Source organism: Pholis gunnellus, assembly GCF_910591455.1.
Source record: "Pholis gunnellus genome assembly, chromosome: 6".
Taxonomy (NCBI): Eukaryota; Metazoa; Chordata; class Actinopteri; order Perciformes; family Pholidae; genus Pholis; species Pholis gunnellus.
The window spans coordinates 23,203,460-23,226,281 of NC_136532.1; the positions used below are offsets into that span (position 1 = coordinate 23,203,460).

Below are 22,822 nucleotides of genomic sequence, written 5' to 3' on the forward strand. Positions count from 1 at the left end.
GAAAAAAGGCTGAAAACTCCTTGAAGCTCGGCTGCATTGCATTTGACACAGTGCACCCCAGACTTTATCATGATCAGTGCAGTCCCTTGGAGGGGGATGTGACTTTGAATTAATGAGTCATTCACTGAACGTATAGGTCTGGGCTGGTCTGAAACAGTGTTAAAGGGAGAGAGAGAGAGAGAGCGAAAGTTCAAATATTTGTAGATCTTTTTCAAGAAGGCAGGTTGTATTGGAATACCTTCGCCCAGGTGAAGCGGGGGGCCACTTGGGGGCAGCAGAAACAACATGTGAGCACAATATTGGCACGTAATCACCTGAGTGATAAGGTGAATTTATCAGACACTTGCCTATTTTACAAATCCAACAGTTACAGAGCAACTTTATAATTATTTTTGGAGTCAGGTTTCTCGCCACCTGGCAAAAGTCAACCTGATCTCTTAAAAATTGAGGTCACATAGTGGAACTAAATTGCCAATTACGTTTCAGGGGAAACGTATTTTCTCCCAGATTGCATTTGTTTGTGACAAATATGCTTCTAATCTTGGTTGGCGGGGAGAAGCGCGTAAGGAGGTCAGAGTGGGTGGGTGGGTCAACACAGGACTTGCTGTGTGCCGCATGGAACTAAAAGTCAACATTGACTCAATTTAACTTACATCCAGAACTTCAACAACATAACAAACAATGCGTATCCGGCACAAACATATGCTTCCTTACAATTGTAATTGAAGGAGCAGTTCAGTGTGTTCAGTTGCTAACTTTATCTTTCTGTTGTGCGGCACTGAGCAGATCGTGTATAGTTTTTTGTGCATTTTCACTGACACAAATGTGACGGCATTAGAGTGGTGACAGTGAGTGACAATAAACTGCTATTGCTACTGAATGACTGAACTGGCCACAGAGAGCAGCTCAGCTGATGGACAATGAAATCGTTTTTTTTCCCGTACCTGGATTCTTATATTCTTATATTATAATTATAGAATGAATCAATAATGAAATATACATTTGGAGTGAAAATAGATAAATAAATAAAGACCCTCCCCTGCTCTCCCCCAAAAGTCAGACTATACCCTCCCTTCAGCAAAAAGAACAAATACATAACACTCCCCCAATCCTCACCCTCTAGTCATTTTGATTAAAGTACCTGAGGCCCCAGACCACGATGCATCATGGACAGCTCGCTGTTTTGCATGTGCTGCAGGAAGTAGGAGACAGGCGCCACCTGTAACGCTTCACACGCCTCCATGTAGCACGTCTGCCCCGTGGGGTCACACGCCTCCTCCTCATCTGCAATATGAATAAAGACAATCGCTGTCTGAATTGTTCGCTATCAATACATCTTTGTAAAAGGAGAGATGTGGCCAATCTCCCCCCCCGGAGGAGGACCTTTTGAGTGTGATATTGAAAACTCCCTCGTGGCTGAATTCACCCCGTCGGGTGGTGAGCTCATTCATACCAGATGGTTTTCACTTCTGGTGAAAAGGAAGCACGACACAAAAGACCTGGACGAAATCATTAAGATGCAGAACAGGGCTTCACATGTGTGGGCAGGCGTACGTAGGAGTTACTGTTTTTTGTTTTTTCTTTCTGAAATCGCTTAGCGGTTGAGAAGATGGAAAGCCAGAAGAGGGAAAAGATTAACACATGGGGGCGACAGGAGGGCTCCTGTATGCATGTTCTGATCGAGATCAAATTAGGATTCAATGTCAAAGTACTACAAATAAAAATAAAAAAACACTGCTGGAGCCTGGTATGGAATATTATTTCAGGCAGAAAATAACAGAATCAACTGGTTCAATTTCAAACATAAGAGGGAACATCACATCCTTTGTTGTAAAATGTGATAACTTCCCCACCCTTTTCTTATCTCTCCTTTTTACCTCCGAGCTCCAAGTCTGTGTCGTAGTCCTCATCAGAGATCACACGCTCTTCTCCTCCGAGCTCCTCCTCTTCATTCTCTTCCTCCTCCTCCTCCTCCTCCTCCTCCTCCTCCTCCTCCTCTTCACCCTCGCTTTCACCTCCGTCTAGCACATTCCCGTCAGGACTCGAGCGTTGGTCCTTTGGCCCACGCACATCGACCCCTGTCCGGCTCACTCTTCGCTGGATGGAGAATGAGAAAGTAAGACATCGTGACTCCTCAAAGCTGGCGGTTGCTGGCAGCCGGAGCGAGGAGATCGGATGGATTTGCTATCAGGAGAATAAAACAGATACCTACACGTTGGACAAGCGAGTCCATCAATGTGTCTCTTTGAGCTCGCATCCCTCCGTCCTCCCGGTCTTTGTAACTGCTTACTTTCCCTCCTACTCCTTTCTTCACACCTCACTTTAACCTCTTTCTGCAGCTTTTTCCGTCTCTCACTCCCCTTTATTTCTAGGCCTATGGCCTTCTATGTTCTCTTCATTTCTCAGTCGGCAATGCCATTTATTGTTATTTTCAGGACTGCTTTCACGATGTATTCCTGACACTTACTGTAGAGCGTGTAGCCCTGTGATTAGACTATAAAAGAGTAATTGAGGAAAGACTTTCAGGGTGACACCGAGTCCCCTCTATTTAATAAATGCACGTACACAGGTCCAAAGAGCGATCTATGAAAAGAAAATAGGTCTTTTGACTTTTTTTTCCCTTTCTCAAGGAAAGTGCTGAGATGTGTCTAGAGATGGTGTTATGTCTTCATGTCTCTTAATATACTCTTGCAGGTCAAGAGCATACTTTGGATTCTCACCCAGTCCCTCTCCTACGTCTTAATCAATGTCAGACTTCATGAAAATCGAAAATCTGCCCGACGAGTCCAACAAGGCTCCAGCTGCCTACCTGGTTGTTCACACTTCCCTTGCTCAAGCGTTTGCAGAACTTGGCCGGACGGTCAGCTTCCTACCTCTCCCAGCTGCAGCTTCTCACTTTCTGCGTCATCGTCCTCCAGCACAGAAGGCAGCAGCGTGTCCATGGCCAACTTCTTCCCATGCACCGGGACTGTGACGCTGAGTAATGGTGATGCTGAGCAAAATATACTTTCCTGCCTTTTACAAATGTGTTGCTTTGCTTTCAGACGAAAATGTGGCGTTCTGATGGGAAAATCACTGCACTGCAGTTGAGCAGCAGGTATGTGTTCATGCAACCTATCTTGCTCAATGGGAGGGTCAAACTCTTTGGGTTCATTAGAAAGGCCGCTGCTTCTCTCCCCGATAGCAGATCACCAATCAGAGTCCTTGTGTAAAGTTTGGATGTCTTGGTATGTTGACACGTCTCCATGGCGCTGAGAGTGCCGACTAGACAACAGACACTTATAGAGGCAGGAAGGGGGAGGGTTAGCAAATGGTTTGTTTGCCGCAACCGTGTTTGTCAGGGGGGATTTAAAAAGAAAACTTTTTATCAACATCGAAATCTGACCTTAAAACTTGAAACACGCTTGGACCTTAAACAAGCCCCGCTGCAGGAATAAACCTTTCAGGCTCCTTTCTTATACAAACAAGAACAACAAAACCAAGCAAATGTGTTGACATATTCTGTAAATGTTTCTCTTTATTTGTAAGTAAATGCAAAGTCCTTGCAGTTGATGCATTAAAATGGAATATCCTCAATCAATTACAACAAAGGTCATTATAGCAGAGGCTGATCGGATCAGAGTTGTTCATAGCAGCAGCGATATGCAAACACAGAAAAAGAAACTCCTTCAAGAATGTTTTTTTTTTACCATCCAAAGCCCTGTGAGAAAGGCCGGACAACCTCACAATACAGTCTCACTGACTGACACAGTGCTGGTAAATAGAGCTGTTTGAAATATGAACAGGAAGAAGATCACCATGCGTGTATATAATGCGCTGCTGTTTTATCCCCATACCTAAAGGATATGAGAGACGCCGTAGAACAGGCCTTTTTTTGTTCTTTTTAAATCAAGCAGAATCATAGTGCTCATTTACATAATCAAAATACATTCTTAGAAAAGATCGAAGTGGTATTCTTTTATATCGTATACTTTGTCTTTGAATATATATCTATAGAAGCTATATATAGAAGCTATGTCTTGTATCAATTGCTTTCCTTCTGCACATTTTACATCACAAACGTTTTCTTGATCGCTCTCATTCCAATTAAACTAAATCTTGTTTTGGCAAATTATACAGTGGCGACATTCATCCAGAATGAACAACAGGGGGGCATTGGGAATCACCCATTTCTCCCCCAGCAGTAAAAATAGTTGATTCAGAAAGAAACAAAACAACCCCCCCCCCCCCCCAAAAAATAAATAAATAAATATATATATATATTCTCGGCAGCTGTGAAGAACGTTTGAAAATCACATTGAGATCCGTTAATCATGCTAACAGTTATCTTTAATTTTGAATCAAAGACAGAGAAAGGGAAACAAACAGGACTCAGAAGACACAGGTTACTGCAGAGGGGGTGATCAATAAACAGCATGGCCCCCTGCACAATATACTCAAATTACAACCCTGACTCATTGGAAAGCATCAAATGACCACAGCGACTGCCTCTCGTCCCTGAATGAAAAACTTCACTGCAACTTATTACGATAGAGCTGAACTGCCGAGATCAAAAACTAAAATTGCCACGTGGGCAGTTTCCTGTTACCAAAACACCATCTGTAAGACTACATTTTCAGGCTTGTGTGACTCACAGAGCAACGAATTCATGCTTATTTTAAAATCTGACCAGTTTGACAAGGTAACAGACGACAAGCAGAGTAATCATGTAGAGAAACGTACACCTGAGCACATGCATGTTTTACACCCACGCATATAGAGAGTGGCGCACACTTTATGATGATTTCTATGGCACACGGACATGCGTGTGCGCGCAAACACGCATGCATGCTGATGCTACTGAGCAGGTGTCAGGTCACAGTGAGAGGGTGGTGCGTGAGCCGTGGGGTTGCGCACAATCATGCAGACACAAGAAAGAATGAACGTGCTGAGTGTAGGCAGAGGAGTTAATGTAAGGCAAGTGGCAGAGGAGTTATGACGCTGATAAATGCAAATTTTAAAAGCTCAATAGCTGTCAGGTGAGATCTGGGCAGCACAGGGTGCTAAAGGCGATTTTTTTTATTTTGCGTCACTTCGTGTTTCGTAACAGAGATATGTCATTTATAAAGGAATAGTTTGACCAGAATAAGATGAGATGATCGATAGCGCTATCGCTTGTATGGTATGACGCTAAAGCCAAGCCCTAGCTTAGCTTAGCTTAGCATAAAGACTGGAAGAGGGGGAAACGGTTAGCTTGGCTCTATCAAATTATAACTAAATCTTCCTACCAGCACCTCTACAGCTCACTAATTAAAGAAAGACGGAGCGTTTTTTGCACTTTGGTTTGTGTGCGGCTTAAACAAATGAGATATAACGTGTTAATATTCAGTACGCATATATATTCTATATAATGACTACAATAAATTTCAATTTCATTAGTAGGGAGATATCGTTGCATTTCCCTCTTTTTCTAGTTTTTATGCTAAGCTAAGGCTGCATTCAGACTGAAACATGCCCCCCAACAATGCAACACTTTTTCAGTCTGAATGCCGGCTAATCGGCTCTAACTCTCAGCAAAAAAACGTTTTTCAAAACAATGTCCCTCCACAATGATTATATGATTTGACACATTGAATTTCCCTCCGTTTAGTCAACACATCAATACTAAGATATATTAAAATCCGAGCGCCACGAGGAAGTTTAAAGTTATTATATTTGTCATTACTTAAGAGTTTATTTAAATATGTACCGACTCTGGTCCAGACTTCTTCCTCAATGGCTGCCCTGCACATTCCTACCCAGCTGCTGTGAGTTGGGCAAGCACCAGCTGGGACACATGACAACATTATGATGTAAGGGAGAGTACGGCCAGGCCACTACAAAGAGAGCTGGCACAGAGGCGTATGCATTTTGATGAACTGCCAGTGAAGCGATAGATAATATGTTAGTTCAGGCTGTGACAGAATCACGGTTTTCATAATTCAGGGCGACCTGTCAACGCGGCAAATTTGCGTGCAGAAAATCTGTCTTTCAGTTGTTCTTTTCGCATGCCTGTACATCTTTCAATTATGTTTCCCCTTTGAACTTTCCTGGAAACTACAGCTTTTGATGATTAAAAAAAATGTACAGCCCGGATATATTCAACCAGCCCCGATTCTTTTCTGAAACATAAAGTCGACTTAATTCATACTTCAGAAATGTCTGAGTTTGCCATCAATGACACACTTTTCCTCGTCAATATAAAACCTCAATGAAAGCCTTTTCACTGTAACAATAACACACAGTATATTATATATTTCTTGAGTATATTCTCGTCTTGGTCATGCATTCACAATGAGGCAGGTCATTACACTAGGTGCACACATTATGAATCGAAATGATCAATTTATAATTTTTGGAAGTATCATCAACGAGAGAACAGAACATTTCCAACTTGCTACAGACGAAATCGCGGAGCCGAACAGAAACAATAAAGTGGTATAAAAAAAAAAAAAAAGAAAGAAACACTTTTTTTTTTTACAGTACAAAAATTGGCACAGTATTTTTTAACCAGCGTTGCTGTGTCCCTCCAGAGTGGTCGTTGTTCAGAAAGCCCCCCCCCCGATTCACAGACCTACGAGCAGAAAACCCTGAGAGCGAAGACAGAAGGAGAGACAGAAAGACGGACAGAGGGAGCAACAGAGACATGGAAATAGAGATGTTACAGTCATTACTCATCCAGCGAACAGGGGCTTTGATGGCCAAATGTGAAATTCAAGTGACAATCCACGCAGGAGCCATCGTCTGTGATGCATTATGTTGGTGCTTAATGAGCCATAGTGGATATGTAGGGCCCTTGTTTTGCTCTCGTAGCAAGGGTATATGAAGTGTCTAATCTTGAATGTGCACAATTGACGACGGAAACAAAAACAGAAATGGAACAGACCCACTTGCTTTCACTCTAATCCTGTTAGTTTAAAGGCTCTTCTCCACGGGTTCCTATGGTTACCCACTCTGTTTTCATCTGAAACGAGGGGCGATATAACACGTCGGCGTCACCAACAACTACAGGTTGCAGATTAGAGTTACTTATAAAAATGTCTCTCTGAGATAGAGCTGCTCTTGTAATATCACTGGCTGAGATAAATCTAAATGGGCTGTGCCTTCTCTAAAATATGAGCTAGCCAGCTGGCTGGTAAAAAAAAAGAAAGGATGAATAAATAAGAAAACACATCATAGATCTTTAGCATCCCACGCAGTTCAGAGCTGTTGCAGACGAGTCAAGTGAGTGATCCTAGTTGTATGTGTTGTGTGTACAGACTAGACATTACCATGCCTCATAAAATCCACTCCGACACAAGGAGACTAACAATGAACCGAGGAAGGAGGAAATAAATTATGTATGAATGAAGGAAGGAATAAATGAATGTTGGTTATTTTTCTTTTTTAAAGGACACATACGTATGTTCATTTTCAGGTTCATGTTTGTATTTTTTGGTTTCTATTAGAACCTATTTACATGCTTCAATGTTCAAAAAACACTTTTTCTCGTACTGTCTATCTGAATATACCTGTACTCCCCCTCCGTCGGAAACGCCCCGTTTTGACACCTGTCTCTTTAAGACCCCCACCCAAAAAAGACCAGTCTGCTCTTTATGGTCAGCGTTTCCAGTCTTCCGCATCTGCTCTGTCGCCGTCTTCAGAGTGTCACTGTAGCCGTGTACCTGCTGTTGTGTGTCAGCTACGCAACTTTATGGATGTCCTGACGGCCAGTGAAACAGAAGTTAGAGCATCTTTAGCCTCTGTATTGTGACGTATTCCCCAGTGAAAAAGGAATATTTTAGCTGTATTTTAGCAGATGTTAAAGCTTTCACATTTGATTGGGCTGCTTAAAAGTGGGCGAGCCTAGAATGTAGCACAATAAGGAGCTTCAGAGGGCCGCTGATCCACACACACACACACACACACACACACACACACACACACACACACTCACACCTGCCTTCACTAAAAGTTGCAGATTGATATCACTGGTTTAAATTAGTTAGTACTAGCTTGTGTAAGCACACTCCTTATTTTCTTTTACAGGGAAAAAAATAGATTTTCGTATAAAATACAAAGAAATAATTTTTTGTAAATGTTTTGCATATATTGTTTAATGAGATTTTGAGGGCTCTAATTTTGAAATGCTACATCAGAATGTCCTGGTACTCTCTGAGTGAGACCTTGAGGTGGTCTGCTATTAACCTGCTGTGAAATGATTTTGTAACTATGCACCATTTCCTCTCAAATCTAATCTGAAATTAGACAAATCCCATTGCGTTGGGCTGGGGACTAGGGTTGATAGAAAGGTCCTAGAGCCTTGGGAGTGGGCTCTATCCGCACTAAAGCTGTCATTGCGGTGTGATGGGTATCAGTATTGAATGTCTAGGACCTTGGGAAGAGGTTAAGGGGGTAATAACCAGCTGTGATTAGACAAATTGTCTCATGAATGTGATTTGAAGTTAGCTCATTAATAGATGATGGGATGTGATCTAAAAGGGTTGGAAAGGCATTTTCTCATTTAATCTGGAATTTAAAATGGTAGAGTTTCTGAATACGGTCTGCGTGCATTGATCCGTGGACTGAGCTTTTTTTGACACTCACAGTATTTATATATCACGTAGACCTGCTTCACAATCGAAAAAGACATCTCACTAATATGGGACCTTCATGACTCACAGTCAACAGGTTACCTAAAGCAGCTTACAAAATGAGTTAAGCTAGTACAGCTACTTGAAGGTAGGCCTGCGTTCTCAAACTTAAATGACCAAGTTGCCGTTTGGATACTCGTGAAGAGCTTTAATTCACAGCTTGAATCTTAAAATAATCATGTTACATTAAACTAAAAAAGAAAAAGAAAATGAAGCCCATAAACGCATTGGACCAAAAGCAGCTCTGTCTCCTAAAACACTAAAATTATAAATGTTGCACGGTTAGGTCAAACTTTATGCTCTTCCTATTAATTCTGGTGGCTGAGGTGACTTCTACGTATCTAGCACCGCCACCCTATAAAATGATAACATGACCCATAATTCATGGCAATACAACACAAGAACTAATGGGAGAATTGTAATAGAAATTGATGTTGATGCCTCATTTGCATTCTAAAACTTTTCAGCCAAAATACTGAAGACCTGTTGGTGATAAACAAAACAGAAACACGCGCTCAGTGTGCCCCGAGTGAAGTGACAGATTGATGAATGATGTGTCACAATCATGTCTGAGGTTCTATTGGCCCAAAGCTAACGTGGGTGATAGTAATGGACGCAATATGCTTGTAATATTGGCGCTCATGGTCCCCATCTGCAGATACTCACTCTTTAATGATACAGCACAATTTTATGATTTGTAGTAAAATACTTTGTAAAATCACTAATCTACTTAGATTATTGCACATCAATATTGACATTAGGAATAACCTTTTTTTAAATGACCTTCAGGAAAATAAAAAATGCCAGAAAAAAGATGCAAACAACTTACTCATCTGAATCCTTTTTGCTCTCCTCAATGTAGGCTATGGACTCTGAACGAAGCCGGTTGGTGACCTCATAGGTGCGCAGGGTGACCCCAAAGATGTCCTCATGGTAGCGGTTCTCATCCTGGATGCGGTGGAATGGTGAGAGAGAGAGAAGGGGATCACAATATGAGAAGGATATTGTCTAACAGTGAATGACACAAAGAAATAACTGAATTCAGTCAAATCTTAATAACAGAGTCCACGATTTCTTTGTTCACTGTGGAGATCTTACTAGATAGTGTTTAGAATCTTTTGTCAACGTTTCCGATTTACTTTACATTATGATAAAACAATTGTAGATGAACAGAGGTAAACTGACTGTTTTCATGCCTGCAGTCGTTGCATTTAACGGATTCACTGAACAGTACTGAAAAACGACTCTCCAGTCCATTTGTATTCGACACAGGTAAGTGTGCGAATATAGTTGGCTTGGTGACACGTGTCGTTCTTTTTTTTATAGCCTTTTTACCCTTGAGTTCACAAATGAAAAATAAGCCAGTGGGGGTGGTTTTTTTTTTTAACCTTGTTTTTCACAGGAAATAGTGACTCAACACGCCTTCTGTTTTTCAGCAGCTCCATACATTCATGGGAAGAAGCCGCCCTGTAGAACTTCACTTGTTCAACTGGGTGTTGATTGCTTTGCTCAAAAGGGCACCTCTGCAACGGTGGACAGCACTTCATATTCACTATTTTCAAAGCTCATGATCCCCTCTTTCCTGACACTACCATCACTCCAAGCTGTTTAGTGGGGGTTTTTAAAAAGGTGACCATCATGTTTCCCTCTCTCTTACCCGCAGCTTGCTGATGAAGAAGCCGGCATCCTCGTGCGTCATGTTGGCCTGCTGCTTGATGATGTGCTGGATGGTCTTGAGAACGTCCCCGGCCATGGTTACATCCCCACACACGTAGATGTGTCCCCCCTCCTCCCTCAGGCAGTGGTACACCATCTCCGACAGCTGCTCGCGCAGTACATCCTGTACATATTTCTGACAGAGAGGCAGAGGAGGAATGATGAGTGTGCATGAAGAACTCAAGTGTGAGAAAGGTAGGAGAGGAAACAACGTGGAAAAACAGCCAGGAGACCAGTGACAGAAAGGGAAAGTAAAATAAAGTAGAATTGGAAAACTGCAAGACTGTTGGATACATAAAATACTTTGTTCTTTTTGTTCAGAACAGAAATTACCACAGCGGTTTGTATTCTGACATTTCTCTCCTCTGATTGTATTTCAAACCGACACAGCAGACAAAAGAGAGGTGTGACAAGCTGACTCACCCACAGCTATGGACAGCTTAGCGCTCGTACCTTTGGTTTGTCGGGTTCTCTGGAATAGGCCGTGTAGAGCTCCTTGAACACTTCTTTGTTCTTGGCCTGCATGGTCTCCTCCTTGTAGATGTGGTCCATCTCAGACTGCCGACAACCAAACACCAGGATCATGGGGCACGACTTGATTCCTAAAAGGTGACAGGCGGAGTTGCTTTGTTGCTCTAAATGGTGATTGTAGAAGTGACAGTCTGCCGTTTTGCGTGTCACTTTAATCTCCGAATTCCATTCTTACTCAGAGGTGCATATGACAGCAGTTTAACTGTAAGAGTACATTTATCAGCTTGTCCTGGATATTATTATAATCATTCTCTCTGCAGGTTCATGTTCAGCAGTGAAAATCCACTGCAAAGCGTCTTGATATAAAGTAGTAATAAATACATCTATAAGGAAATAAAACAACAACCAACCGTTGTGTTCCAGGTCATATAGTCTCTGTTCCCAGAAGCTTCTGAATGGGGCGATACCTGTTCCTGGTCCCACCAGGATACAAGGTGCTTGGTTGTCTTTGGGAAGGTGGAATGATGCTGCACTAAAGCATGGCAATAGACAAGAAAATATTAATTAAAAAAGTAAAAATTTCCTTAAAGTGACCACAAAGTCATTTTAATTCAAAGACGTATTTTGACATTTTTGGAAATACGCTTTTTTGCCAAAAGTTATATTGAGAAGATGTTTAACGCTTTTGTGTCTGTATGCACAATATGAGGCTAAACAGCCTGCAGCTGGCTAACTTGGTTTAGCTAAAGCTCACTAATCAACACATTATGTTTTGTTTGTTTAGTGTAAAAATGATAAATCGCTGTTTTAATGAGGTTATGTGGGAATATTCTCTATAATAATTACTGGTCCCAACTGAGTAATAGCTGGAGCCATAATTCCCTTTTAGGTTTTTGTTTAGATTAAAGGAATATTTAATCCACAAAACGACCATTTGTGTTACCTTGGATTCTTGAAGAAAACGTTTTTCTTGCATGCCTCCACGGTGAACGAAGATTTAAAATGATTAAAAAAGTAAATCCTTGATGAATTACTAGATTGGGGCAGCAAAACTATATCAAAACACCTGATAAACACTCACGCTTCTTGTGCAGTTCTAAGTCTCAGAAATCATATGCTCACTACTTTCCAAACACAAACATCTTCGCTTAAACCTTAGAACACTTCCGCATGAAAACTAAAAGCTAAGCTAGCCAGCTGCCGGTGGTAGCTTCATATTTAGCATGCAGACATTAGAGTGGTAGAAAGCAGTTTAGCTTATTTCCCCAAGATGTCAAACCTTCTTGCCACATGACGTTTTAAACATTGTGATATTTACCCCCGGACAAAACACGGCACCATCTCCCCCTTCTCTATCCTGTTGAGCCACGACGAACACACTCCATGGTGGATAGGTCCCTCTCCATCTGAAAGGGAGGATTATTACCACTTTACCGTTTTCTCTTCGCCTCCCACTCTCTTTGAGTGCACAAACTAACAGGAGAATAGTGGCCCTAACACATTTTCCAAGGCTAGGGCCGTGTCTCTCTCTCTCTCTCTCCCCCCACCCCTCTCTCTCTAAAGGAAAATTACAGTAATTCAACCGTTGCCTTTACAATCATAGTAATATGTTTGCACTGGGACACATTACAAGTGCGAGAGAAAATAGTAGCGTTACCAACTGGTAATGTTTGCTGACTACTTGACAGGCTGAGCGTATAGATGCTAATTACAAAGTTTAGAGATATAAGAGCCTTGTGATGTACAATGCACAAACACTTCAATTGAAACACTAGTAGCAAAATCATTTTATATACTCTCAGACAGACTGGTATACCTGCAGTGTTTCAAGTCATTTGTGTCTGTGTCCATATCTCTAAATAGAATCAGTTTGCAGATATTGAATCTCCCTGAGGTGTTTCTGAATCTACGTTTCTTGTAATTACAGTCGTGGTCTGGTTGCCCTATGAAGCAGACTGGCTCTCCGAGATAACTTGCGATCAATTTTTTTTTAGCCATCGGAGGGTTCTCATGAGAGGCTGAGTCATTTGACTTCTCGAGCTTTTGCAGCAACCTTGAAAGAGCCACAGCACAGTCCTTTTTCATCCATGGCACAAACTGAACCGAAGCAAAAGATATATATACACACAGCGTTTGCACTCATTGGTTCTTTCTGAGTAATAACTTACTGCTAGATGCATTTTACTGGAAACCATAGGGTATGAGTTTATTTTGTTTATTTTCTGAAAGGTCAAGAAAGGCCTCTGCCAACCAGTCATGTTGCAGTCTATCCAAAATGTCACCTTTAGCCACCAAATTTCAATCAGTTCATGCCTGAATCCAAGTGGACGTTTGAGCCAAATTTGAAGAAATAAACTCCAGGCGTTCCTGAGATATTACGTTCACAAGAAAGGACGGAACACGAACAAAATGCCCCTGCGCCGGTGACAGAAAAAGACCAATTTCCGACCCTCAAAATCGTAAAAGGGAGCATAAAAGTTCATCCTCACTGTCGGCAGAAAAATACCAAAGCACCTGCAGCTACACCCACACAGCCCTAAGATCCTTGGAGAGACATTAACTAATGCCCAGAGAGCCCCTAAGTGATTTGTAGGTCCTTACTTCTGGCACGGTAAGAGACCACAGCGACGGTGAGGTGGATCTCTGCTGGGTGCAGGTCTGGAGAGGAGCTGATGGAGTAGTAGCGGGGCTGCAGCAGGGGCAGCTGGGTGAGCAGCAGAGTGGAGGGCATCTGGATGGAGGGGAACTCCTCCAGCACCTCCACCATTGTCGGATTGTTGTACCACTTCCACTCTTCATACTCCTGCAAGCCCTGTGATGTCACACAGAGAGAGACAAGGTTGGGATAAAAATACAGGTGGATATTTATTGGATTTCATTTGTCTCTTGGTAAGATCTGCCAACACTTGTGACTCGGAGGGCAGGAGGCAGCCACAAGCGGAGCCATTCTCCGTTCACTGCCCAACTGTTTTCGTGTGTCATCACTGACATTTGGATGTGATGAATTTAGAGCACTGCTACCAGACTTTAAAAAAAAAAACCAAACCAACTTTTGCTTTGTTCTCAAGCTGCTAACGAGCGACACAGTGCCCATGAGGAAGCCTGGTGGGGTTCCATGCTGAGCCTAAAGCACTGTTTGAAGCGCTGCATGAACAATTAGCAAAATCCTAACATGCAATAGTACTTTGGGGCCTGAGCTTTTCAACCTTGATGCACAGATGGGCCCGTGGGGCTTTTCAGGGATTGATATAGTTGGTTTACTTGAGACATTGTTCATAAGGTTGTGATTCAAATTCAATCAATTCCTGCTTTCATAGCAAAGAACACACAAATAAAACTAAATACACATTTTTTATTCTCTTGTGCCTGTTGATGGTGATGATTAGAAAGTCAGAGAAACCTGAAATGAGCGTGAAATTTCAACATGTATATAGATATTATATAATATGGTCTGCAGTGCTGAATCTACCGTTTATTTTTCTGAACTCAGAAGCCTTCCATCTTTTCCTCTTGCTTTGGTGACAATAATTCGATGTATGAGCATATGAGTCACTGCTTGGACTCAGCCAGCCTTTTCCACACATTGACAAAAATGGAGAGTGAATTGTGGGAGGCACTGCAAGGGGGAATGGCTCTGGGTTAGAGCGATCAACGGCTTTAATTTGGCGCCAGCTCACTCCCGCTGTACATATTTCAGTGCAAAGTGCATCGAATCGGCTTTCAGAAACAGAAAACTATCGCACATATTTCTATGGCAAACATGATGAATGTGTTGGTTATTGTTGCGCCTTAAACACATGGTGACTTTTTATAGAACTGTGCTTTGTGTGTTCTAATAAAAAGTGAAAGAACAGCTGCATACGTAAAAGAGCGTATTTTTGGATATAACCTACGCACATCCCTTATGTGTCTAGTCACGAACTGTAGCAGCTCGATAATTAAAAAAAAATCAGTGTTGGTGGTTAACGCCAAAGTCTAAATGAATTTACCTTACTGAGGACCTCTAGTTTCTTTTTCTGTTTGTCATTGGTTGCCAGAGCGGCAAACTGCTGCAGTAGCACAGGGCTCGGTGGGGTGGTGAAATCCAGGAAGTACTGGAAGGCCTGGTAGATGGTGCAGGGAGGGATGCGAGTCTCATGTGTCCAGTTACTGATGACACCTGCAGAAAGGAAGTCGGTTAAAGCTGCATTCATTCTTGTTTTATATTAACAGTGGATCAAAAGACTATGTGTAACATGAAAAGGGAAAGCTCATGTAAATAATAAATCCACAGATAATCTTCACCCAACTCTACAGTTCCCCTCAAGTCTACAGAGCTTTGGAGCTTATTTTAGCTTTCCGTTTAGCTTTTTAAGCCTGCAAACTCATCAACCTCATTCCCAGGTGCAGCAAGCAGCCGTTTGTTTTTACCAACAACGGTTTTATGCATCAAGTGAAGTTTGATGAGGCTCACATACTCTGTTGAAGAAACACCTCGCTTCACAGTCACAGTGAAAATCACACTTGTGTCACCCAGTGTCACCGCAACTGTTTACCAATATGCATCTTCACTGAAACATTTCTGGGCATACAGTAGATACCTCCCTAAAGTGTGACTTCGTGCTGTCTGCTGTGGCGAGAGACAATGTTTCATATTCATGTTTTGATCCCGACGTCCTGGTTGCACGCCGACCGTATTCCTAAAGTAGCGTGGCGTTGCTAATAGCGTCACCCACCTAGGGCAGTGTTCCTCTCCTCCAGGAACTCCACTTTCACAATTTGATTGACAGGCGGAGCGTCCTCCAGTTTATCTATGAGAGCTGTCACAAGGTCCTCGTGGTTGCCAGGGAAGATGCCCAGATGGTCGCCGGGCTGGTAGCTCAGCCTGTCGTGGTCGTTTGTGTGGAGACGCACAAATATGGTGGAGCGACTGAAAAAGAGATCAGAGATTTAGGGAACAACGCTGCACACTTTTCAGTCTGTTCCATTTAGTTCACACACCACAGTAAACTGAATGAAGGAGTTGGACACCAGAAGAGTGAGTTCGATCAATTACACATAATTTCACAAGTTGGCCAAAACAGACAAATATGCGACTAATTATTTTCCTATTTCGTGTGTCTTTCATACGTACTTGGATTTGGGACTTTGCAGGTTTTGAGATTCTAGCATCTTTGCTCCGTAAACCTTCTTCTTGTGAACACTGTTGAATGCTATTGGCAGACAGAACACACAATTACATCATCTACATTTCCTGCATTTAGGGACTGATCGAAGGTAATCTATGTATCTATAGATAGGATTTTATTAAAAGGAACAATCTAACATTTTGGAAGATCCGATATATTTGATTTCTTACAGATGCTATTACGTTGTCTACCCCATGTATATCAATGAGGGAAGGCTATATAACAGAAACACCTCCCTGTATAGCGCATTACTGTTCAACAGCACCACAAACTGCCCAAAATGACCACATCTTAGTTCCAGGTGATATAATGGATGAGTCACTGCTCTTCATCGACGACCTTACCACCCCTCTGCAGATACATTACTGACACTTTGTGCTGCAGTGCATATTAGCACTTATTTTCCCCTTTAAGATCAAGACACCGTCAACAGCTCACCACTCCGCTCCCACAGGGTTATTATTTACCTTCTATGAGGGCCGGGGCCTCGGCCGTGTACATCAAGCGGAACTTGCTCTTCTTCCAGCTGCGGTCGTTGCTGATCAAGGAGTCGTTGGCCTTCTCGATGTTCACATCATCGCCAACACAGAACACGTCACAGGCAGCCTAGACATGCAACAGAGGAGCCACAGGAAACAACAAGGACCGTTAATCAAAGTGTCCCTTTCACACAGGAATAACACAAGGATTTGGAAAATGATCTCTTGAACTCTCAAGTGATGAGAGGCCCTTCTGGTTTGATTCATGTTGTTGTGGTTGCCTAGAAAACTCAAATCCAAGCCATGACAATTAACCAACATGCCAATGAAGTTCAGATTCTATGTAAATATATAGTGGAGTAATGTCTACATGAGTAGAGAATGAAGTCGCTCTCCCTCTGTGTGTGTTAATTCATGCTTCTTTGTGATTTGTTAACAGAGCTGTGCGTGCTAATTAGTGCATGTTTGTGCATGTTTGTGCATGTGAGCATGCCCCACTGGCTAGCTCAAGGCTGCCGCTGTCCACTGTGCCAATACGGCCATTACAGCTAATAACGCCGTCCTGACCGTCACGCAAGCATAGCGCCCACCCTTCCTGTTCCCCACTTAGGTAAACGCTCTGTCAGCACTATCGCTGTTAGCACTGTCAGTTGCTCGTCGCCGGCTCGGCCTACGCCGCATTAAGAGCCGTGTGTGGAGGCAACAGATGTGTTTTGAATTTCAAAAGAAGCAGCATTAAAAAAACAAAAAAAAACGGTGTGCCCATTCCAAGAACACCACACTGTTTAGATCGACAAATTGAACTAAAGCGAGCCAAAACAGACCTTAAAAACCTTCTTGGCCCAGGTTCTGAATGACTCCTCCTGGCCACACAGCTCATCTCCTTCCCCCATGCGTAGGATGCGCTCCCCCCCAAGCTCTTCAAACAGCGTGTCCACAGCGTGGGCAAAGGCGCAGAAGTGTGGGTAGGCCCTGGAGCCAAGGCCAAACACTGAAAACCTAAAAACACACACACGAAGAAAGAGACAGTGTAAAAGGCAGGTCGTGGTAACAATGCAAAACACAAACAGATATTCGCAAAGCACCGCCACCGAGTCCATGTAAGCAGCTTGGCCCTTCTTCCCTCTCCAAAAAAAGCATCAAAAATCGGACATGTTCAATTTTTCTTGAACTATCTGTTTTTTGTGGATGGAAATTGTTACTTTTCTGCGCTCTGAAAAGTAATAATTTCGCGGCTTCGCTGCGAAGAGCTCGACTCACTTCAGTTCTTTGTTTGATAGTTTTTGTGGCCCCTTCTTCTTTACCAGGTCAGCAAACTCTCCACTGCAATAAGATTTGTCATTCCAAAAATGTTTAACAAAGGAAATTGAACTAATGTAGATAGTAAACGAATAATCTGGATAAGGATTTAAATTAAATATAAGTTACATTTAAGAGGATTTCAGCATTTAAGATGATTGAAAGAATCTCATTCATGTCCAGCAGACTTTATCGGTGGAGGCTTTTTTTCTTTTTCCCTTTGCAATGACAAAAATGTTGTGTAAGACACAAACAACCCTGATTTTATCCAGGTAAGTATTGAATTTGTCATTTAGTAAATAGGTTGTTTTGGTTTACTGAATTTACTTGAAAAGTGAATGTTTTTCAGACATCAAGGGTCCGTATAACCATTATATCAGCAGCCGTTCAAGGACTAAGATGACTTCAATGTTATTGACATATACAGTATCACCTGTATCTTATCTTGATGTCCAGAGATCCTTTAAACAGCAAATCATCACAGTATTTTTTGTTATGTAGCATAGTATTCATCAGAAGTGTAATCCCAGAGTGTTATGTTATGTCTCTTTGGTTCGGTTTGGTTTACCTGACATTAGCGAGCGGTCCGGTGCTCTCGAAGTTAATCTTAACCTCTGGCTCGTCGCTGGAGGACTTGCGAGTGTCAGAGTAGGAGGACACGCTGTTGAAACGGACCTTGTAGCTCCTGGACAAGAGGCGAAAGCAGAGAGATGAGACGCATACACGCATAACTCAAAGGGTAACGATGGGAACTGACATGCAGGAATACAAACGCAGGCCGGTCGCGGGTCTAAACTCACTTCCTGTCTTCTGTGTTGGATGTTGGGTGGCGAATCTCCATTAAGGCAGCTCCAAATTTCTGCGGTAGCCAGAGAAAAGGCCGTCAGTAATCTGTCATGTAATTAACTTAATCAAACTGGAGTGGTTCACTTCCGACATACCTCTCCATTTTCTGGTGGGTCGCCATTGCCGAATGTGCTGGTCACCATTAGCACCAGCGTCTCGTGCTCCAGGTCCACCACATCGTAATCATCCATCGACATGACCTGCAGATATCACAGAAAAAGAGCATCGGGCGGAGGGAATCTTAGCTCCCATTTACATGGTCTTTTATCTCGCTCTCGTCGCTTGGACGCACACTCCACACGACAGATGACCTGAGCGTGTAAATCAAGGCTGAACACACTGCCGTTGGCAGAGGAAGAGGTTGTAATGACCACTCTGTCCTCGCCTCTAACGAGATGATAACATGCTGCTGCCGCACGACGAGCATCCATGAGGAATACCACTCAGCATGAATGCGTTTGTCTGCCACAGGACTTGTATTTCTCTCACACACACACACACACACACACACACACACACACACACACACACACACACGCACACACGTGCACAACCAAAGGCGTGAAGAGGAAACAGGCTTTAGCCCCACGACAACAGAGATTTGCCCCGGGCATTCGCATCTGCCCTGCGATCCATCTACAGACACCCACTCTCAGTGACACACACATCCACACACTTGCATGCAGGGATCTCTTCTTATGTGATTGATCACACTAGGGGAAACAGGAAGGGAACACAAGATATGACCTGGAGGAAGAGCACACAGTGTATGATTGAGAGCAGCATGTTTTCTCTCTCTATTTCTCTAAACAGATTTGCACAGCCAGGGGTGCTTCGGGATCTTGTCTTAAACTACTGCACCGCTCAACGCTTCGGTGGTTAAATCTTGCCTCCAACCCGTGGGCACTTTACTGCATGAGAGAAGAAGAAAATGTGACAAAAAGACACACTTTCTTCTTCTTACACCCTCTCATCGCCTGTACTCAGCTGGCATCTGCCTGGCTTCGTCAGCGAGAGGAGTGAGGTGAGGAGGTGTAGGAATGATGTCTTTTCAATTCTTCCTTTTTTCCAAGCTCGTGTCCAACTTTCGGATAACATGATGCAAGGTAGGAGCAAGCGTACCTTTGCGTCGAAAGCGTGCTGGAAGATTTCACAGAGAGTTTTGGCATAATCTTGCGATTTGCCCGTCTCTGTGGCAAACAGTATGGTGGCTTTCACCCTCTTGGCCATGGCCTGGCCCATGAGCTTGGCTGAAAACTTCACAGCCCTGCAGAGGCGAAGAGAGAGAATGAGTGAGAATGAGATGTGGAAAAGCACAGGGACACATTGTTGAAACCAAAGACCATTGATTTGAGGGCACAGTTTGCAACGTTTAATCCTGTGCCATGACCAGAATACGCCCTCATGTCTGATAAAAGATTTGTTATGCAGGTCTCCGAAAAATGTTCGATTTCAAAATACTTTTCCAGGCTCAGATTTCAATTTGGTAGATTTTTTAGACCAGTGAGTACAAATAGCTAGATGTTTAATATGTAAATACTTTTTTAAAATTAAACTGTTGACATGTTTGTTACATTGTGATTATACAGCCTGTGGAATTATGTTGCCAAATAATTGCAAGATGATTGTTGGTTGACACCAAACCAAGACAAGTTCAATGCACAGCTTTTTTTTTTTTGTTGCAGTGCTAAAACAGTGTTGTGTAAATTCAAATAACTGTATACCTTCAAATCCTACAGTAACAATAGATATGTTCATGTGCAATTCACCAGGGAACTAAAAGAGAAATAAAGTCTATTTAGCGTCACACACCACACTTCTTGCTGTGCTTTTGGCTGTGGCCGGCCCTCTCTCTCTCACACAGTGGTAAACCTTTGGCAGCGCTGGCTCTGCTTGTATGATCAATTTAGTTTTAGAAAGTTGAAAGTTAAAAACAATAGGGGCAATAGTCCGGAAACACAAATTCTTTCCATACTGTCTTTTCTCTTTTTTTCATACTTATCCAGACCTTGAAATTACTCAAATCTAATTCCATACGTTTCAACACTTTTCTTTCGGGGATAAGAACCCTAAAGGGTTGTGTGGACAATATGTTAAGGTAGGGGATGGATGACAATTGTTTACCTAGCTTGTCAAATCCTCGAGGCAATTACATTAACAGAGCGGAGCCTGTAGTGCATGCATTCACAGAAATAACACTGACAAAGCTTTGATTACTCCCTGAGGGGTTGATTGAATGAATTTCACCGCTGAGTACACCAGCTTCCTTCCCGTGTGTCTAACTTTTGTATTTGGAAAGTGATTACTCGTTTGGCCTTAGATTATCATGCACACATCCTACAGTGAATTATCTTTGACATTTAAGGCTGCTATTTAAACTTTGACTCTCGAAAAGCAGGATGAGGACAAGAAGAAAACCAAATCACAAATGTAACAAAACCAAGCAGTGTTTCCTTCTAATATGCCTGCGTGACTGCACACTCACTTGGCGAGCTTCTTGAATCCGATGGCTCTTTTCTTTGTGGGCGTCCCATTGACTCCTTTCCACACATGGGTATTCCAGGGATCAGACTTTTGCATATGGGACAAGAAATTAAAGTTCAGAGGTTGTCTTTGTTTAACTTTCAAATCCACTCCAAGATACTGAGACATCATCTGTGATATTCAGTGCTTTTGCGCAGCGGCTTGGTATAAAAGAAGCTGCAATTTACAATTTGCTGTGCAAACTTTCCCTTTAACGTGCTGTACCAGCAGGTAATGAGTTCCAACTTTAATTTACCTTAATGCCTTCCTTAATATAGCTCTGCAGCCAACCGGGTTGTAAACATAAGTGCATGTCTATAATTGTGGTGGCGCCCTCTGACAAACATCCTGTGAATTGCGTTACAGACTATTTAAGTTAATGTAAGTGCAGATATTATTATCACCGACTGTTTTATGGTGAATTCAACCGGAGGCAAAAAGGTAAAGCTCTAACGCACTATAAGCACTAGATGTTTTCTGCATACCGCCCTCTTACCTGGTACTCAAAGGACGGGGTGAGGCGGTAGTTGAGCATTTCTTGGTGGAAAACCGGTGTGATGCTTCCCGACATGGGAGGCACAATCCACACCCAGTCCCCGGGACAGCCACCTCGCACCCGGTACTCATTCTCCATGTGCTTCATGAAGGACTCTGTGGCCGAGTGGTGGTCTACTATGGTCACTTTGCATGTCTAGAAATGGAGGACACAGACGTTGACTCATTTATTTTCTCTGATGATTCAGTAACTACAATAGTTAAGACACTAAAGTTGCAAAAGGCAGTTTTCTAAATCAAAGTTGGCGTCGTTTCACATCCAAATGTTTTCAATTGATTACATTAAAGTGAATCTTTTATGCCTGCTTACATTGGACGAAACTCAGGAGTGTCTAACTGCACTAGAGACAAACATATTTAGCCATATTTTGGCATCAATATGAGTGTTTGGAACCTATTGACTATACAGATGGACAGAGGAGTCCCAGCAGACATTGGTGGGACGGTGAGGTTGTGTCAAAAAAGGTCCCGGTTGGATGCCAAAAACTGCAATGTGGTTATGAGGTGGAAGCACCAGATGGTTGTTTCCACATCAAAAAATGTTTCAGTCAGACATTCTCTTACAAAGCAACAATTTTGTGTTTGACATTCAAAACATCTGTTTTTGGTGAAGTATTCCTTTAAAATACTGCCACATAAAGATGTTCCTACCTGGAAGCTGTAGAGAACAGCAATGTTGATCTCTACCAGTGCCTGGTCTTTCCAAAGGGAGGAAGTCTTCCTGGTGTCTAAGGCCATCCTGTTAGCAACTTCCTACATGATATAGAAAGAAAATTGAATATGACGGCACTGCAATGAAATGTCTCTGTGACATTCAGGTTTGTTTCATGCATCCAAATTGTTTTCTGCACGTTCAACATCTGTAACATCTTCTAACTCGTTGAAGTTAGATTTTGTTTTGTGCCTCAGGGGCTAAATTTAAGGGGCCGGGAATGATCTTAACATTTGGATTTTACTCTTTGACTTGTCTTGAGGTAGAACGGTTCAATACCGTTTGCCAAATAAAGGAATAGACAAGTACAATGATTTATGTTAAGAGCGTTTGTGACAAAGCACAAGGCGGCTTTAAGTGCCGTTGATCAGAAGAATGGCATTCTGAATGGATCATTTGGTG

At 42.5% G+C, this 22,822-nt stretch overlaps 1 protein-coding gene across 4 annotated transcripts in view; it reads right to left on the bottom strand.

The window, feature by feature from the left end:
• Positions 1–1,146: 1,146 nt before the first annotated feature.
• Positions 1,147–22,822, bottom strand: part of nos1 (nitric oxide synthase 1 (neuronal)) — a gene marked incomplete at its 3' end in the record, with an annotated part of 42,392 nt that continues 20,716 nt past the window's right edge. The window contains exons 11-30 of one of the 4 annotated variants that reach the window (XM_079161399.1): positions 22,360–22,461; positions 21,650–21,844; positions 21,116–21,201; positions 19,753–19,897; positions 18,726–18,830; positions 18,585–18,643; positions 18,353–18,469; positions 17,746–17,808; positions 17,310–17,484; positions 16,474–16,612; positions 15,952–16,030; positions 15,554–15,747; positions 14,828–14,997; positions 13,440–13,650; positions 12,157–12,244; positions 11,249–11,370; positions 10,821–10,969; positions 10,309–10,503; positions 9,481–9,599; positions 1,147–1,284 (exon numbers count right to left, since the gene is read on the bottom strand). In XM_079161399.1, coding sequence (XP_079017525.1) covers positions 1,281–1,284; positions 9,481–9,599; positions 10,309–10,503; positions 10,821–10,969; positions 11,249–11,370; positions 12,157–12,244; positions 13,440–13,650; positions 14,828–14,997; positions 15,554–15,747; positions 15,952–16,030; positions 16,474–16,612; positions 17,310–17,484; positions 17,746–17,808; positions 18,353–18,469; positions 18,585–18,643; positions 18,726–18,830; positions 19,753–19,897; positions 21,116–21,201; positions 21,650–21,844; positions 22,360–22,461 — 2,517 coding nt within the window. Of the gene's footprint in view, positions 1,285–1,988; positions 2,098–4,230; positions 6,609–9,476; positions 9,600–10,308; positions 10,504–10,820; positions 10,970–11,248; positions 11,371–12,156; positions 12,245–13,439; positions 13,651–14,827; positions 14,998–15,553; positions 15,748–15,951; positions 16,031–16,473; positions 16,613–17,309; positions 17,485–17,745; positions 17,809–18,352; positions 18,470–18,584; positions 18,644–18,725; positions 18,831–19,752; positions 19,898–21,115; positions 21,202–21,649; positions 21,845–22,359; positions 22,462–22,822 lie in introns of those variants that run through there. The other 3 variants (XM_079161397.1, XM_079161396.1, XM_079161398.1) reach the window with 3 other exon arrangements.